General features: G+C 42.3%; 1 protein-coding gene across 1 annotated transcript; it reads right to left on the reverse strand.

Moving 5' to 3' along the window:
* Positions 1–7,668: 7,668 nt before the first annotated feature.
* On the reverse strand, positions 7,669–13,857 carry LOC109890758 (cytochrome c1, heme protein, mitochondrial). Its single transcript, XM_020482772.2, has 7 exons — positions 13,725–13,857; positions 12,485–12,675; positions 11,338–11,464; positions 10,961–11,118; positions 10,561–10,721; positions 10,150–10,250; positions 7,669–8,249 (listed from the first exon to the last, which is right to left on the reverse strand). Exons 1-7 carry the CDS (start codon positions 13,803–13,805, stop codon positions 8,145–8,147), a joined length of 924 nt encoding a protein of 307 aa, XP_020338361.1. The 5' UTR covers positions 13,806–13,857; the 3' UTR covers positions 7,669–8,144.
* Positions 13,858–15,280: the final 1,423 nt, after the last annotated feature.

Consider the following 15,280-nt stretch of genomic DNA (forward strand, 5'->3'; position numbering starts at 1 on the left):
ACTAATCAAATGTCCACCCAGACTATTTACATTGACCCCCTCGCTGTTCATTATCTATGCATAGTCACTTTACAAATGAGCTCGACTAACCTGTGCCCCAGCCCATTGACTCGGTACTGGTACCCCCTGTATATAGCTTCGTTATTGTAATGTACATTTCTTGTGTTACTTTTTGATTGATTTAAAAAACATTTTTGACTTTATTTTATTTAGTAAATATTTTATTAACTATATTTCTTGACCTGTATTGTTGTTTAAGGGCTTGTAAGTATACATATGTATTCGTCGCATGTGACAATTTGAAGGCCTATTGTAGGCGATTCTGGTAGGTTAATAAAAGCCATGTTGTTCACAGCATAAACCAGCCTATTACCTCTGAAGTTCATTCATTTATTGGTGATGGATACTTTAACTGGATGTTTAGGCTACTGTTAAAGAGCTCACATAGGCTACTTCTCTGCCAGAGCACATGAAATAACTAGTCATACTGATGAGTTGGTAAGCACGTTGTAAGCAATTCCCCTATGATGTCAAGTTACCTCCCTACATATAGGCGGCATGTCCATAAGGCCAGGGGAAGCTAAGCTTTCCCTAAAGTAAATTTGATTAAATTGCCAAAATTATATAGCCTAATTAGCCTACTCCTGTCTATACAGAAACAAATAAAATCATTAAAAATAGACTACTAAAGCATGACTTGGCCAAAGTGGATCATTAGCTTCTTACATTTTTTGTTATTGTTGTTGGTTCAATCGCATTAACTACAGTTGGAAGGAAAGGCAGCGCGAGGAATTTAGGCAGCTTGCATGGCAAATACCAAATAGATGATTGTTGAACTGTGACTTTCAGTGAAAAGTTGAGGCCAGCCAGGCATATTGCTATATTTCAAAATACAACCGTGGGAAAACATAGTTTGCAAAGCAAATAGCTATTGCTGTAAAGAGAATATAATGAAAAGTCTCATCTGTCATTTAGTTATCCAAATAGTTAACTTAATTGAGTGAACAACAGTATAGCATATCTTATTGGCATAAGAAGAGAGCATCCGCCATATCCCCGGTGAGTGCGGACTGCGCATATTCACACTTGATAATTGTTGGGTCAGCGCCACTTAAAAGTTTGTTTTTGGACAATAATTTCCACCTCCTGTTAAGACGGACATATTCTATTTGTGTCTCCCCTTCTAGTAGCCCTAATATAAGGGAAGAACTGTAGGTTTTCATGTCACAATCTGTGAAGACTCAAAGCATTAACTCATGAATTATTAACAACTCAGGGAGTAAAACTATCAGGAATCAAGGTAAGTGTGAAGTAACAATGTTTATTATAACCACAGGGGCAGGCAAACGACAGGTCAAGGCAGGCAGGGGTCCATAATCCAGAGTAGGAGCGAAGGTAGAAGGACGGCAGGCAGGCTCAAGATCAGGGACAGGCAGAGTTCATTAATTCAGAGGTGGAGCAAAGGTACAGGACGGCAGGCAGGCTCAAGGTCAGGGACAAGCAGAGTTCAGTAATTCAGAGGTGGAGCAAAGGTACAGGACGGTAGGCAGGCTCAAGGTCAGGGACAAGCAGAGTTCAGTAATTCAGAGGTGGAGCAAAGGTACAGGACGCAGGCAGGCTCAGGGATGGGCAGAATGGTCAGGCGGGTACAGGGTCAGGACAGGCAAAGGTCAAAAACCAGGAGGATGAGAAAAAGAGAGGCTGGGAAAAGCCAGGCGCTGATAGGACGCACGCTGGTAAGCTTGACAAACAAGACAAACTGGCGCAGACAGACAGAAAACACAGGTATAAATACCCAGAGGATAAGTGGGGAAGATGGGCGACAGATCAGGGTGTGACAGTACCCCACCCCTCTAGGGATGCCACCCTGGATGATCAGCTTTCATGCTCAAGTCGTATTTACAAAGTTGTTGTGAAGATGGGGAGAGGTGTCTGTTATAAAAACATGTTCTGCGTTTTGACACAAAGATCAACTGTACTAGTTGTTCAGGCTCTGGTCTTGTCCCGTCTTAATTACAGTCCGGTAACATGGTCAGGATCAGCAAAGAAAGACCTAGCAAAGCTGCAGCTTGCTCAAAACAAAGCATTAAGCCTTGCTCTTAACTGCACACACAGAACTAACATCAACAACACGCATGATAGTCTGTCAGGGTTGTGGAGAAATTTACTACGTCTCTTCAAGTCTTTTTAAGAAACATTTTTGTATTGAATATGCCTAACAACTCGTAGAATCAGTGCTTAATTTGAGCCCAGCCCCTAATAAATGCGATCAGTATTTAATCAAGTTGCCTCTGCAATGTGTTCCGGTACCTCAGAGTCACCCGGACTGTGTATAATCTATTTGCATACACTTCGAACAGACATACCGTACATACCCCACCAGACATGCCACTATGAGGTTACTCAGTTATGTATAGAGCCATGTCATCATGGAATGCTCTGCCACCAGAGGTTACTCAGTTATGTATAGAGCCATGTCATCATGGAATGATCTGCCACCAGAGGTTACTCAGTTATGTATAGAGCCATGTCATCATGGAATGATCTGCCACCAGAGGTTACTCAGTTATGTATAGAGCCATGTCATCATGGAATGATCTGCCACCAGAGGTTACTCAGTTATGTATAGAGCCATGTCATCATGGAATGATCTGCCACCAGAGGTTACTCAGTTATGTATAGAGCCATGTCATCATGGAATGATCTGCCACCAGAGGTTACTCAGTTATGTACAGAGCCATGTCATCATGGAATGCTCTGCCACCAGAGTTTACTCAGTTATGTACAGAGCCATGTCATCATGGAATGCTCTGCCACCAGAGGTTACTCAGTTATGTATAGAGCCATGTCATCATGGAATGATCTGCCACCAGAGGTTACTCAGTTATGTATAGAGCCATGTCATCATGGAATGATCTGCCACCAGAGGTTACTCAGTTATGTATAGAGCCATGTCATCATGGAATGATCTGCCACCAGAGGTTACTCAGTTATGTATAGAGCCATGTCATCATGGAATGATCTGCCACCAGAGGTTACTCAGTTATGTATAGAGCCATGTCATCATGGAATGATCTGCCACCAGAGGTTACTCAGTTATGTATAGAGCCATGTCATCATGGAATGCTCTGCCACCAGAGGTTACTCAGTTATGTATAGAGCCATGTCATCATGGAATGATCTGCCACCAGAGGTTACTCAGTTATGTATAGAGCCATGTCATCATGGAATGATCTGCCACCAGAGGTTACTCAGTTATGTATAGAGCCATGTCATCATGGAATGATCTGCCACCAGAGGTTACTCAGTTATGTATAGAGCCATGTCATCATGGAATGATCTGCCACCAGAGGTTACTCAGTTATGTATAGAGCCATGTCATCATGGAATGCTCTGCCACCAGAGGTTACTCAGTTATGTATAGAGCCATGTCATCATGGAATGCTCTGCCACCAGAGGTTACTCAGTTATGTATAGAGCCATGTCATCATGGAATGCTCTGCCACCAGAGGTTACTCAGTTATGTATAGAGCCATGTCATCATGGAATGCTCTGCCACCAGAGGTTACTCAGTTATGTACAGAGCCATGTCATCATGGAATGCTCTGCCACCAGAGGTTACTCAGTTATGTACAGAGCCATGTCATCATGGAATGCTCTGCCACCAGAGGTTACTCAGTTATGTACAGAGCCATGTCATCATGGAATGCTCTGCCACCAGAGGTTACTCAGTTATGTACAGAGCCATGTCATCATGGAATGCTCTGCCACCAGAGGTTACTCAGTTATGTACAGAGCCATGTCATCATGGAATGATCTGCCACCAGAGGTTACTCAGTTATGTATAGAGCCATGTCATCATGGAATGCTCTGCCACCAGAGGTTACTCAGTTATGTACAGAGCCATGTCATCATGGAATGCTCTGCCACCAGAGGTTACTCAGTTATGTACAGAGCCATGTCATCATGGAATGCTCTGCCACCAGAGGTTACTCAGTTATGTATAGAGCCATGTCATCATGGAATGCTCTGCCACCAGAGGTTACTCAGTTATGTACAGAGCCATGTCATCATGGAATGATCTGCCACCAGAGGTTACTCAGTTATGTACAGAGCCATGTCATCATGGAATGCTCTGCCACCAGAGGTTACTCAGTTATGTACAGAGCCATGTCATCATGGAATGCTCTGCCACCAGAGGTTACTCAGTTATGTACAGAGCCATGTCATCATGGAATGATCTGCCACCAGAGGTTACTCAGTTATGTACAGAGCCATGTCATCATGGAATGCTCTGCCACCAGAGGTTACTCAGTTATGTACAGAGCCATGTCATCATGGAATGCTCTGCCACCAGAGGTTACTCAGTTATGTACAGAGCCATGTCATCATGGAATGCTCTGCCACCAGAGGTTACTCAGTTATGTATAGAGCCATGTCATCATGGAATGCTCTGCCACCAGAGGTTACTCAGTTATGTATAGAGCCATGTCATCATGGAATGCTCTGCCACCAGAGGTTACTCAGTTATGTATAGAGCCATGTCATCATGGAATGCTCTGCCACCAGAGGTTACTCAGGCAAAAAGCAAGTTTAGCTCTAAAAAAACATATAAAAAACATATTGTATTAGAGCCTCTCTCTTTCTAAAGATCTAACTTAACTGTAATGTAAATAAGAATATGAATACATGAAGTGTGTAAATAGTATTTTTGTTGTCTCTTGGTGTCTTTCCTATATACACTGAACAAAAATATAAAGGCAACATGTAAAATGTTGGTCCCATGTTTCTTGAGCTGAAATAAAAGATCCCTGAAATTTTCCATAAGCACCAAAAGCTAAATAATCATAACATTTAAAACTATATAAATATAAAAATAACACTCATAAATATCAAAAAGTAAGAAAGTCAAATAGAAACAAATTTTTGTATATAAATACAATAAAATTATTATTTAATTATTACCCTATTGCTAGTTAAAAAGGTTTAAAAATAATAATAATAATAATAACACTATTACCCTATTGCTAACAAAAAACACACAAATAAAACAAAATTGCACAAATCCTATATCACACAAATAGAACCTGATTATTACACATCGAACAAGAAACACACAAACTGTCACACCCTGATCCGTTTCACCTGTCTTTGTGATTGTCTCCACCCCCCTGTGTTCTGTTTGTCTGTTGCCAGTTCGCCTTGTTTGTCAAGCCAACCAGCATTTTTGTGTCTCAGCTCCTGCCTTTCCCAGTCTCTCTTTTTCTCACCCTCCTGGTTTTGACCCTTGCCTGTCCTGACTCTGAGCCCGCCTGCCTGACAACTCTGCCTACCCTGAGCCTGCCTGCCTGCCGCCCGGTACCGTTGCCCCACCTCTGGTTTACTGACCCCTGCCTGCCTGCCTTGACCTGTCATTATTAAACCATTGTTAATTTGACGTTGTCTGCATCTGGGTCTTTCCTTCATACCTGACACAAACTAAATTGCACAACTGCCATCTAAACCCTGACCTTTCTTGCCTTCCTTGATGCAAAGTCATCAATTACATCTTAAGAAATCTGCCCAGCAATTGCATGGTTAATACTGATGACAGTAAGGCCACTAAGGTGTTCCTGTGACATGGTGGACCTCGGGTAGGATTTGATGAGCTTCAGCTTTGACAAGCTCCTCTCTGCTTCAGCCACAGTCACTGGAAGAGTAAGACCAATTCTGAGAGCAGTCCACAAATTTGGATACATTTCTGAGAGCTCCCTTTCGTGTATACATATCAGCAGCTCAAGTAAGGTCATGGTCTTCAATGGGAAGTCAAGCAAGTTCTTCAGTTCCTGTGCAAGCTCTCTGTCATCCAAGTCTGAGTGTTCTTTATAGTGTAGTGTCATACTAAGAGCATCACATTGTTCTGTCAGCTCCTCATTTTAGAGACTTTGGAAGATTGACAGCACTCAAAACTTCTCTCCCACATTTTCCAATGTGGAAAATCTTTCCTGAATGGCTAAGGTTGCAGCATCAACAACGACATTGAAAAATGTCACCTCCAGCTTCTTCAGGGTATCAAAGGCTCATCGAATGATTCTTATGAAAAATGCCGCTTTGTGGACCTCAGCCTTTTTTGTTGTAGAATGGCCTCTACATTCATACCCTCGCAAATATCCTTGGCTGACGTTTGTGTAGTCATAAAGCCCGTTGACCTGGAGCTGCTGAGACCTCTGTCTTTCTGAGAAGACTGACTGCAACATCCACATGCATACTGGGAGACTGCATCAGCTTGATCACATGTAGGATCTGGCTCAAGATGTCATACCACACCCCTGTACAGATGCTGAAGTGGTAGAATCCCACCTCCTCTGACAAGGACTGGGCCTCAAACTTTACCACTGGGTCTTTGGTTTGATCCCTCACCTCAATCTGTGCCTCTCTCAATGCCGCTGCCACTTTACTCTCCCACCTGGTCTCAGTCGACATCTTCAAAGTGCTGTCCACATGTTTTTTTCAGGATGGCCCATTACTGTGTGGAGGCTGAGAATATGGTGTACAGTTTGTGTAAGATGCCAAAGTAACCTGTGGCATCGACAAAACTTTTGGCAGCATCAGCCACAACCAGGTTCAATGTGTGAGCCCCACAGAGCTCTTGGATTCATTTCCAGGCTTGGACACCTTTGTTTTTGCCTCTCATGTTGGCCCCATTATCATAAGACGGTCCTCTGCAGTCCTCAAAATAAATAAAAATTGCTCCTCTAATCTTTTGAGAATCAGGGATGTTGGCCTGTGGACTCCATAAAATGTTCCTTTATGTGGGGCTTCTACTTCAGTGACAATTCTAATCACAACTGTTCAGTGTGGCTGACAGAGGTGCAATCTAGAATGATAGAGAAGAATTTTGCCAGCTTGATGTCCCTCACCATTATTGAAATGATCTTGCTGCTCAACAAATTTGGTGGCCGAAGTAGCTGGTGGTGTGACTCGAGGTCCCTTTTTGGACACGGTTAAAACGCCCCTTGTGCCTTAATGACATGCTAGCTAGCAACAGATCTGTTGTAACTAGCTAGCTACATTACTAAGCTTGCTGTGTTCTAAGTTGGGAGTAATTTTACAGCTTGCATTAAGTGTCACGTTTCTATAACTAAATAGTGGATTACAAATAAGACATAGCGTTTTGTCAGATGTCACAGGCTGTCTACTACCTTAGATACGGATAACTGAGCAGAGCCGCAGGCTAAGGCACTGCATCTCAGTGCAAGAGGCGTCACTACAGTCCCTGGTTCGATTCCAGTCTTTATCACATCTGGCTGTGATTGGGAATCCCATAGGGCGGAGCACAACTGGTCCAGCGTCGTCCGGGTTTGGCCTTCATTGTAAATAAGAATTTGTTAACGGACTACCCTAGTTAAAATGATCAGCAGATTGCACACGTTTTGATTAGTTTACAATTTAGTACTCGTGTTTGCCTGTCCCGCTAGCAAACAAAATTATTTTGTAAATGCAAGAATTGGCATTGCCAAGAAACAGAAGTGTTCAGAAGAAATATACACCATGTAAAAACCAGCTTATCCCTCGACAGAGATTTATCATCTCAAAAACTAAAGCAGCACCTACATGTTGTGTAGAAAGTGTATGAGCCAGAGAAGCGTGGTGTAGGTGCATTGCAGAATAACATTGTCACACGTAGTATCGGATTAAAATTAAATGGTTTATTCAGTACACCAGTGTTAATTAAATATTTACACACCAAAGTGTAGAGACCCTATAACGTGACAGATTCACAACAGCACAAGAAGGTTGCAGGAACATACAATGACTCCGGTTGAGAATCCCCTCAAAAGAACTGGTTAGCCACTATACAAGTGTTTCCCCCCAAAAAAATGTGTACCGTTGGGGTTACTGGAGTTGGGAAACACTAGACCACAACCTGGACACGTTTCGTTTGATTACAGTTCAAAACAAGTTGAGGTTGTGTTTACATCCTTCCCTTTTGGCAGAGAATACCTCTTTTTGAAAAGACCCCCATCAAGTGAATTAGGGCAACCATATCTTAAATGCATGTGAGGTGAATTTTTTTAAATTAAAGATGGACAATTGCAAATCAGAGGGGTCAGAGTTCGAGCTGAGCAGCCACATGGGCAGGCAGAATGCAACTGTCCAGGTCTTTACTTGGGGGGCCTGTAAGCAATCTTCCTGCTCTTCAGCACAGACCACCTGTGCCTCTTCATGTAATAGACCAGAGGGACCAAGATGGCGGAACCCATGAGCAGCTGGGGGAAGAAAGAGTTTGAGTGAATTGGATCACTCCAGTCTTAAAATTATTTTTAAATGATGTTAGATACATATGAAATTAAATGCAATGAATATATGAAAGCACTACTTGTCATGTATTAAAACAGTGATCACCAACCCGTGATCTTAAAGGCATTCTTAGTCAATCACCAAACATTTCAGTAAAAAAAAAAATGATAAAGGCTTGCACTCCTATTTATTTTTATTTTTTAAAATTTGTCTTGCGCTGTTGGCGGTAGGTGCACTTGATTCAGAAGCCCGACGCACCAGGTAGGCAAATGTTCCCATTTGCCTGAAGGGACCAACTCTGCCTGCTAAATCAAGTGTGCCTACTTCGCTGGGCAATTGGACAGCTCAAATCACTGCCTACAGCTTCCACGACCCAAGAGCAAAGTTCAATACGAGCCTACGTGAGATTTTATAACTAAAAACCATGACCAGAAAGAATAAAGCATAGAGTTGCTGTTTATGAGTTCATGTTTAAGTTTATTCAGCACTGTCATTGTTTTTATTCACTTTTTCTAAACATAAAAACACACTTCTACTCTCTCTGCAATTAATTATTTGCAGCTAGTCGTGTCCATTTGAATAAAGAAATAACATGAATTTGTGCATGAAGCAAAAATAAATGCGGTGAGACTCAAGTTTCACCATCAGGTGGAAAGTGTCCCCTCTCTCTGGCCAGTCTCACATGAGGAAAGGAGAGAGCGCTCTCCTTTCCTCTCTCAGCTGAGATGGACCATCAGATGCAAGTGTACAGTCTGTCCAGTAAAATAAAAAAGCGAATTATTTATGCTCAGCTGTGCCTCGCAAGTGATATAGCAACTGATCTATTTTGTCATCAAAGCTTGAGTTTTGAAATATAATATGGTCTGAGAAGAATATTAGCAGGCCAAGCATAAATAAGATTTAACTATCTACATTTGATAAACCTGACTGCATTTGATATTATAGTAACACCATTAAGTTACAAAAGAATTACAAGGCATGCCTCAAGAGTCCCTGGGGTGGAGAAAGCAAGAGTATCTCACCAGCGCAGGTCAGGAACAAAGAAAAAGGAAGACAATGAATCTAAGACCTGTTTATAAGCATCCAAGTTGTTTGGATTCAGAATCGGAATTGTTGACCAAAAGGATACTGTAAAAGTCAACTTCCAATGAGATAGACATAGATGATGTAAAGGCAACAGAACCAGCATTCCTAATGCAGCATTCCTAAGACAGCAAAGGAAATTCTGGTATACAGTGTAAAGCAGTTGTGTCAAACTCATTCCCTGTAGGGCGTAGTGTCAGCAGATTTGTGGTATTTCCTTTCAATGAAGACCTCTACAACCAAGTGAGGGGAGTGATTGACTAATTAGTGACCTTAATTCATCAATGAAGTACAAGGGAGGAATGAAAACCCAAAGATCCTCCGTGGAATGAGTTTGACACCTGGTGTAAAGAGTCACTTCGGGGGAGGGGCCATCCTATAGCCAATATGCTTTGATAATGTAATAGACCTACTGCACAAACCTCATTCCTAGAGAACTGTTTTTAGTAGGTTAGGTTTTAGTTTTTTTATGAAATAAAGGAAGCACTACGGAGGCAAATCCCCTCTTTGGATTGCTTGACAGCAAGCAATGCCCCACATAGCACTCTTGAGAAGTGGTAGATCTAAGTGATTTGGTCATAAACAGTTGAAAGAGGTGCATTTACTAAAAACCAAACGGAAGTAAATGGACCGAAATAAAGAGGGACTACCTGAATTTGAAAATAAACTTGTTTTCGTCGCAAAACGTTCTGCTATGGTTTGCATTAATGAATACACCCCAGGTTGAGAATACATTTCTGATGCTAGTTCTATTATGCCAGAGGGCGGCGCCCCCTCGCAGCTTACCTTCAGGCCCATGCGTTTGCGCTGGTCGTGCTCAGGCTCGGCTGCCCACCGAAGGAAGGTGCACACATCCTTGGCCACCTGGCTCATGGTGGCTGGGGTTCCTGTCACATGAGAATGGAAGGTTTTACTTGCAATGATTGTAATATGTGGTTGTCTTATCTACCTTAGTTGAATGCACTGACTAAGTTGCTCTTGTTGAGAGTGTCTGCTAAATGACCAAAACAGAAAATGCCACTTTCACTATATCAAATCATAAGTATGACTCTATACAGACACCAGAATCTAGACATGCAGCCTGTCAGGTCAACGGTTAAAACGGAGTCCTAGGAGCACAATGTATAAAAATTACTTTATGAATTGATTTATACATTATTTCAAGTTAGTGATCCAAGAAGGGGGAATCCTACTGACCGTCCTCGAATTCCAGGATCTCATTGTAGATAGGGGGAGCCATGCCGATGGCCTGGCCTGGAAAGTAGGGGTTGTAGTAGAGGCCCTCTCTCACCTCCACTCCAGCAGGGGGCTCACAGTAACCCGTCAGCAGGGAGAATACATAGTCTTCACCTCCATGTCTAGAGCAATGGAGAGAAACAACTTAGGACAAGGCAATCTAAGGTACGATATCATTGTATGATTAATAAGAGTAGAGTGTCTTGCTGTGGATTTACAAAAGTATATTATCCTGCGCCATAGACAGTAAAAACATATTTTGGGTAAGAAAAGGTTATAATATATTGTACCTTAAATCTAACGTTTCGTTTACTGTCGATATGACCCATCACCAGATACTCTGACGTTAGCAACAAAGTACCTGGCATTGACGATGTAGCTGAGATCTGGTGGCAAGGCTCCGCCGTTGGCCGCACGGGCAGCCTCTGGGTTGGAGTATGGCTTGGGGAAGTAGTCGGAGAGCTTTCCTGGACGGGTAAACATCTCTCCCGACTCGTCAGGGCCATCCACCACCTCAATCTGAGCAGAGAACACAGGCGGCGGTCAGTGACTTGGAAAAGGACCAAGATGTCCCTAGAAACTGATCGGTTTGCATTTCCGCTCATAATGGTTAATGTTAGGACAGGGAAAACTGATCCTGGAACTGTGCTCAGGTGCAAGTTCTAGCCAGAGCAACTGATACACGCATCTGTAAGGTCATGACCTAGTTTAATCTAATGGCCAAGGACACAGCCTTACCTCCTCAGCCAGAACCTTAACTTCAGCCTCTGTGTGCGACACTCCAACCAAGTTACGGAAGGCCAGGTACTCCATGCTGTGACACGCTGAACACACTTGCTTGTACACCTGATATCCACGACGGATGCTGCAATATAAAGAAAACAGTTACGATCCATTTCATCCAGTCCTCCGTGAGGCAAATATGATCTAGTATGTAATAACAAGATTCTGTAACACTACTTGACACCCAGAGTCATACCATGTTATAACAGTTGACAAACTTGTCATAATATAGTCTTAACACTGTCGACACATTTCTACCAGTTGACATATTGCGTTGTTTTATGGCGGGTTATGAGACCAACATAGGAGTGTCAAAACACACAAAACTTCCAACACAAGGTAAAACATTCCACTACACCATAGCCTAACTGTGTGTATATATACACACACTTTTTTAAATTATCATCGTAATTGAGCACACATCGATGTCAGACATGACCAACACAATGCTCTGTTGCTGATGGATGAATGCAGGAGCAGATTTCAGGAGCAGGACAAGACACCCTCTGTGATTGATATAAGGGCATGTACGTGATAGGCCTATCTGGCTTATATGATTATCATAATGCTCATGTGTATTTTCTTAGTCCAAGTAAAGTGACAGATGGTCATAATGCTTCTTGACAGTGTCAGTTTATTTTCCATAAGTTACTTAAAATATTATGAAAGAAACATGAGACTTCATTATAACAAAGGATTTAAGGAACAAACTTTCAAACGAAAGGAAACTTCTTGGCAGAAAAAAAAAAAGGGTTTTGACTCTTTAGTAGGTGTCATAACCAGCCACAAAATAAAGCAATGTCACAACAGGTGTAAATATATGGTTCATGACAGTGTTATGGACATATTATGAAAGGTTATGACAACTTACACCAGCTGTTATGACATGGTTATGACAGTCATAACATGTTGACACAGGGTGTCAAGTATTACTGAAGAATTCCTAAGAAAAATTATATTTCCCTAAAATGAACAGAAACAAAGTCTCAAATTAAATGTTTCATTGCAAGCACCGGAAAAAGCCTAAGTGATAACATTACTGTACAATGTTAAGTGCAATTACACAATTGTGTGTCCTTCTTGGTTAAGAGTTAGCTTGTACCTGCCGTGGTCAAGGGCTGACAACATGCCACTGTGGGTCCAGGGGTAGTTGGGGGGGTGGAGCTCCAGGTCTGAGGCCTTAACAGACTGCTGTAGCATCAGAGCAATCCCGGCCCCACTGGTTGTCAACACACCAAACATTGTCAGGGCCACCTTCTTTGACCTGGGTAGACTGGCAAACGACATGTTGACCTGTCAAGGAAGAGAGTTAACATAAGATGACGAATGTTGCTAGCTACCGACACCCCCGGGGTTGCATAATTTGTCATCCAAAGCAACCATGTGAGGGGTTCTTCACAATAACTTTTGATGTGAACAAAATTACTTTAATATTGGGGTCAATCTTTGTTGGTTCATGATATCACTGAATATGCATCGAATGTCAAGTCAAAGGCATACAGCAGAGTGGTTATGAAACTGCCCTTATACCCTGGGTCTCACAGATGCCAAAGGAGTGAGACTTCTAGCATCACAAGTAGCAACATATACGCACAACTAGCTAGATAGCAGTGATTAATTTACAGATGCATGAAGTCAGAGCGATATCGATGTCATATACTGGCTGGCAACAAATACCCTGCATAAGGCCAACGTTAATGATAACCACATTAACAAGTGTTGTCATGTAGTTAGGAAGACGTTTCCCAGTTTAGAGCCTCACCTATAGATAGTAGTGTATCTAGTCAGTCTCAAATCAGTCGTTTTTATAAATAAAATCTAGCTAGCTATGTCAATTCAAACTACACCTCTGGCTCTGTAAACTAACGTTAGCCTGATACAATCACATTGCTGGATAGCTGGCTAACGTTACCTGGGTTTTGCTTTCCAGCTAGCTCCCTAATGAGCTAACGTTACTTTTGTAATCAACCTGATGATGAAACACAAGAAAAGCAGACATTAGCTAACTAGACTGTTAACGGAACCTGACATGGCATTATCCCCCATCAACTGGCGACGATCTATGTTCGAATGCTAACAAACACCCAATACGATGTTCAATCTGCCATCGCTTCAAAATAGCAAGGATAACATACTGGGTAGTGCCTTAAGAATGTAGCAAGCTAGCTCACATTAACGTTAGCATTGCACGAGTGACCTTGCCTGTTAGCTACAGTACTAGCTAGCTAACGTTACCCGGCTAGCGGTCAGGGTGGCTTTGAAAGTGTTATCTTTCCTACAAAAAAAGCAGGCAGAAGCGAGCATAATCCCAATAAAGCATTGAGAGGATAAGCATATCATACCCGAGGGGCCTTGATCGTTTTTGGCGTGCATAGTAGGGCTCTTCCAGTCCCCGACAGCACGACCACTCGTAGCGCCGCCATCTTCCTGCCTTTTCCTGCCTCGAAAGACAGCGGAACGCCAATTTATGTGAAGCCAGCCACAATTACGTCAGACATTGGGTTGCGCGTTATTCCGCCTGAGCCTGATTCTGGGATGTCACTAGTTACACACCGGCATAAACCCCGCTTATTTCTACAATTTATCTTCTTGACATGGGATTTTAAACCTAACCTTAAATTAAGACCAAAAAGTACATTTATGTATTTTTACGATATAGCCAATTTTGACTTGGTGGCTATGGTAACTAGTGGAAACGCTGATTCCGTTGATGCCGCGTTCAAGACAATTGGGAATTGGAAAAAACAAGCACCGAATGGGATAAATATTTTGAATGGTCATCCAACTCGGAATTCCAAGTTGGAAACTCAAGAGTGCAAATTATACCATGACGTATTTTTTTTCTTCTCTATTTTTCCACGAACCTACTATGCAGGCTTACATTTGTTTATGGGCATAATAGTAAATGTGCATGTTGGTCCACTCCAAAATAATTTAACTCGTGCCATTTGATGAATGGAAATAAATAAACATCTGCTACAAAACAGGAATGCAGTGTAATGACATTCCCTGCTGACAAAAGTACCTTTTTTTGTAGAAAGAAAAGTTGGGACACCTGAAAAGGGACTGAGATACGGGACCAGAGACAGAAGAGGGAGCGAGGCACCCCACTCACTGTTTTTTCACCCATTTTTATAAATCATGAATAATGATGATTGATAAAGTTACGAGGCATAATTATCATACCCCCCCAAAAAATATATTGTAATGGTGAGAGGTTAGCATGTCTTGGGGGTAGCCTATGATATTTGTTCGTCTGTAACTTTGTCACTCATCATTATTCACAATTCAGTCATGTGTCACAACTATCAGGATATGACCCAGATACAGACACGGGCAGCGGATAGTATAGCTCTCGGATAATTTATTATAAATACGGGTCAAGCAAAGGGCAGGTTGAGGACAGGCAGAGGATTGTGATCCGGTCAGAGTCAGGCAGGTACAGGACGGCAGGCAGGCTCGGGGTCAGGGCAGGCAGAATGGTCTGAACCAGGAAAAACAGAACTTAAGCAACAGGAAGACGGGAATGCACGCTGGTAAGACCTGACAAGACAACATGACCTGGCAACAGACTAACAGAGAACACAGGCATAAATACACATGGGAAAATGGGGCAGAGAGCCGACACCTGGAGGGGAGTGGAGACAAGCACAAAGACAGGTGAAACAGATCTGGGTGTGACATCATGATTATCCGTAATCATGGCTGCATCCACATTTATGTAGAATTCTTTAGAAACATATTCTATTCTTATTTACAATAAAAGTGACTCCAAAATTCCCTTATGATAAATGTCCATGGGATTCCGAATCGAAGTCATGGGATGTCAATGTTAGTTCATGGGACACTCATGAGTCACCATCAGAATCCCATGTAAACTCATGGGGCCACCATGGCA

This window comes from Oncorhynchus kisutch, linkage group LG5, assembly GCF_002021735.2.
Source record: "Oncorhynchus kisutch isolate 150728-3 linkage group LG5, Okis_V2, whole genome shotgun sequence".
Taxonomy (NCBI): Eukaryota; Metazoa; Chordata; class Actinopteri; order Salmoniformes; family Salmonidae; genus Oncorhynchus; species Oncorhynchus kisutch.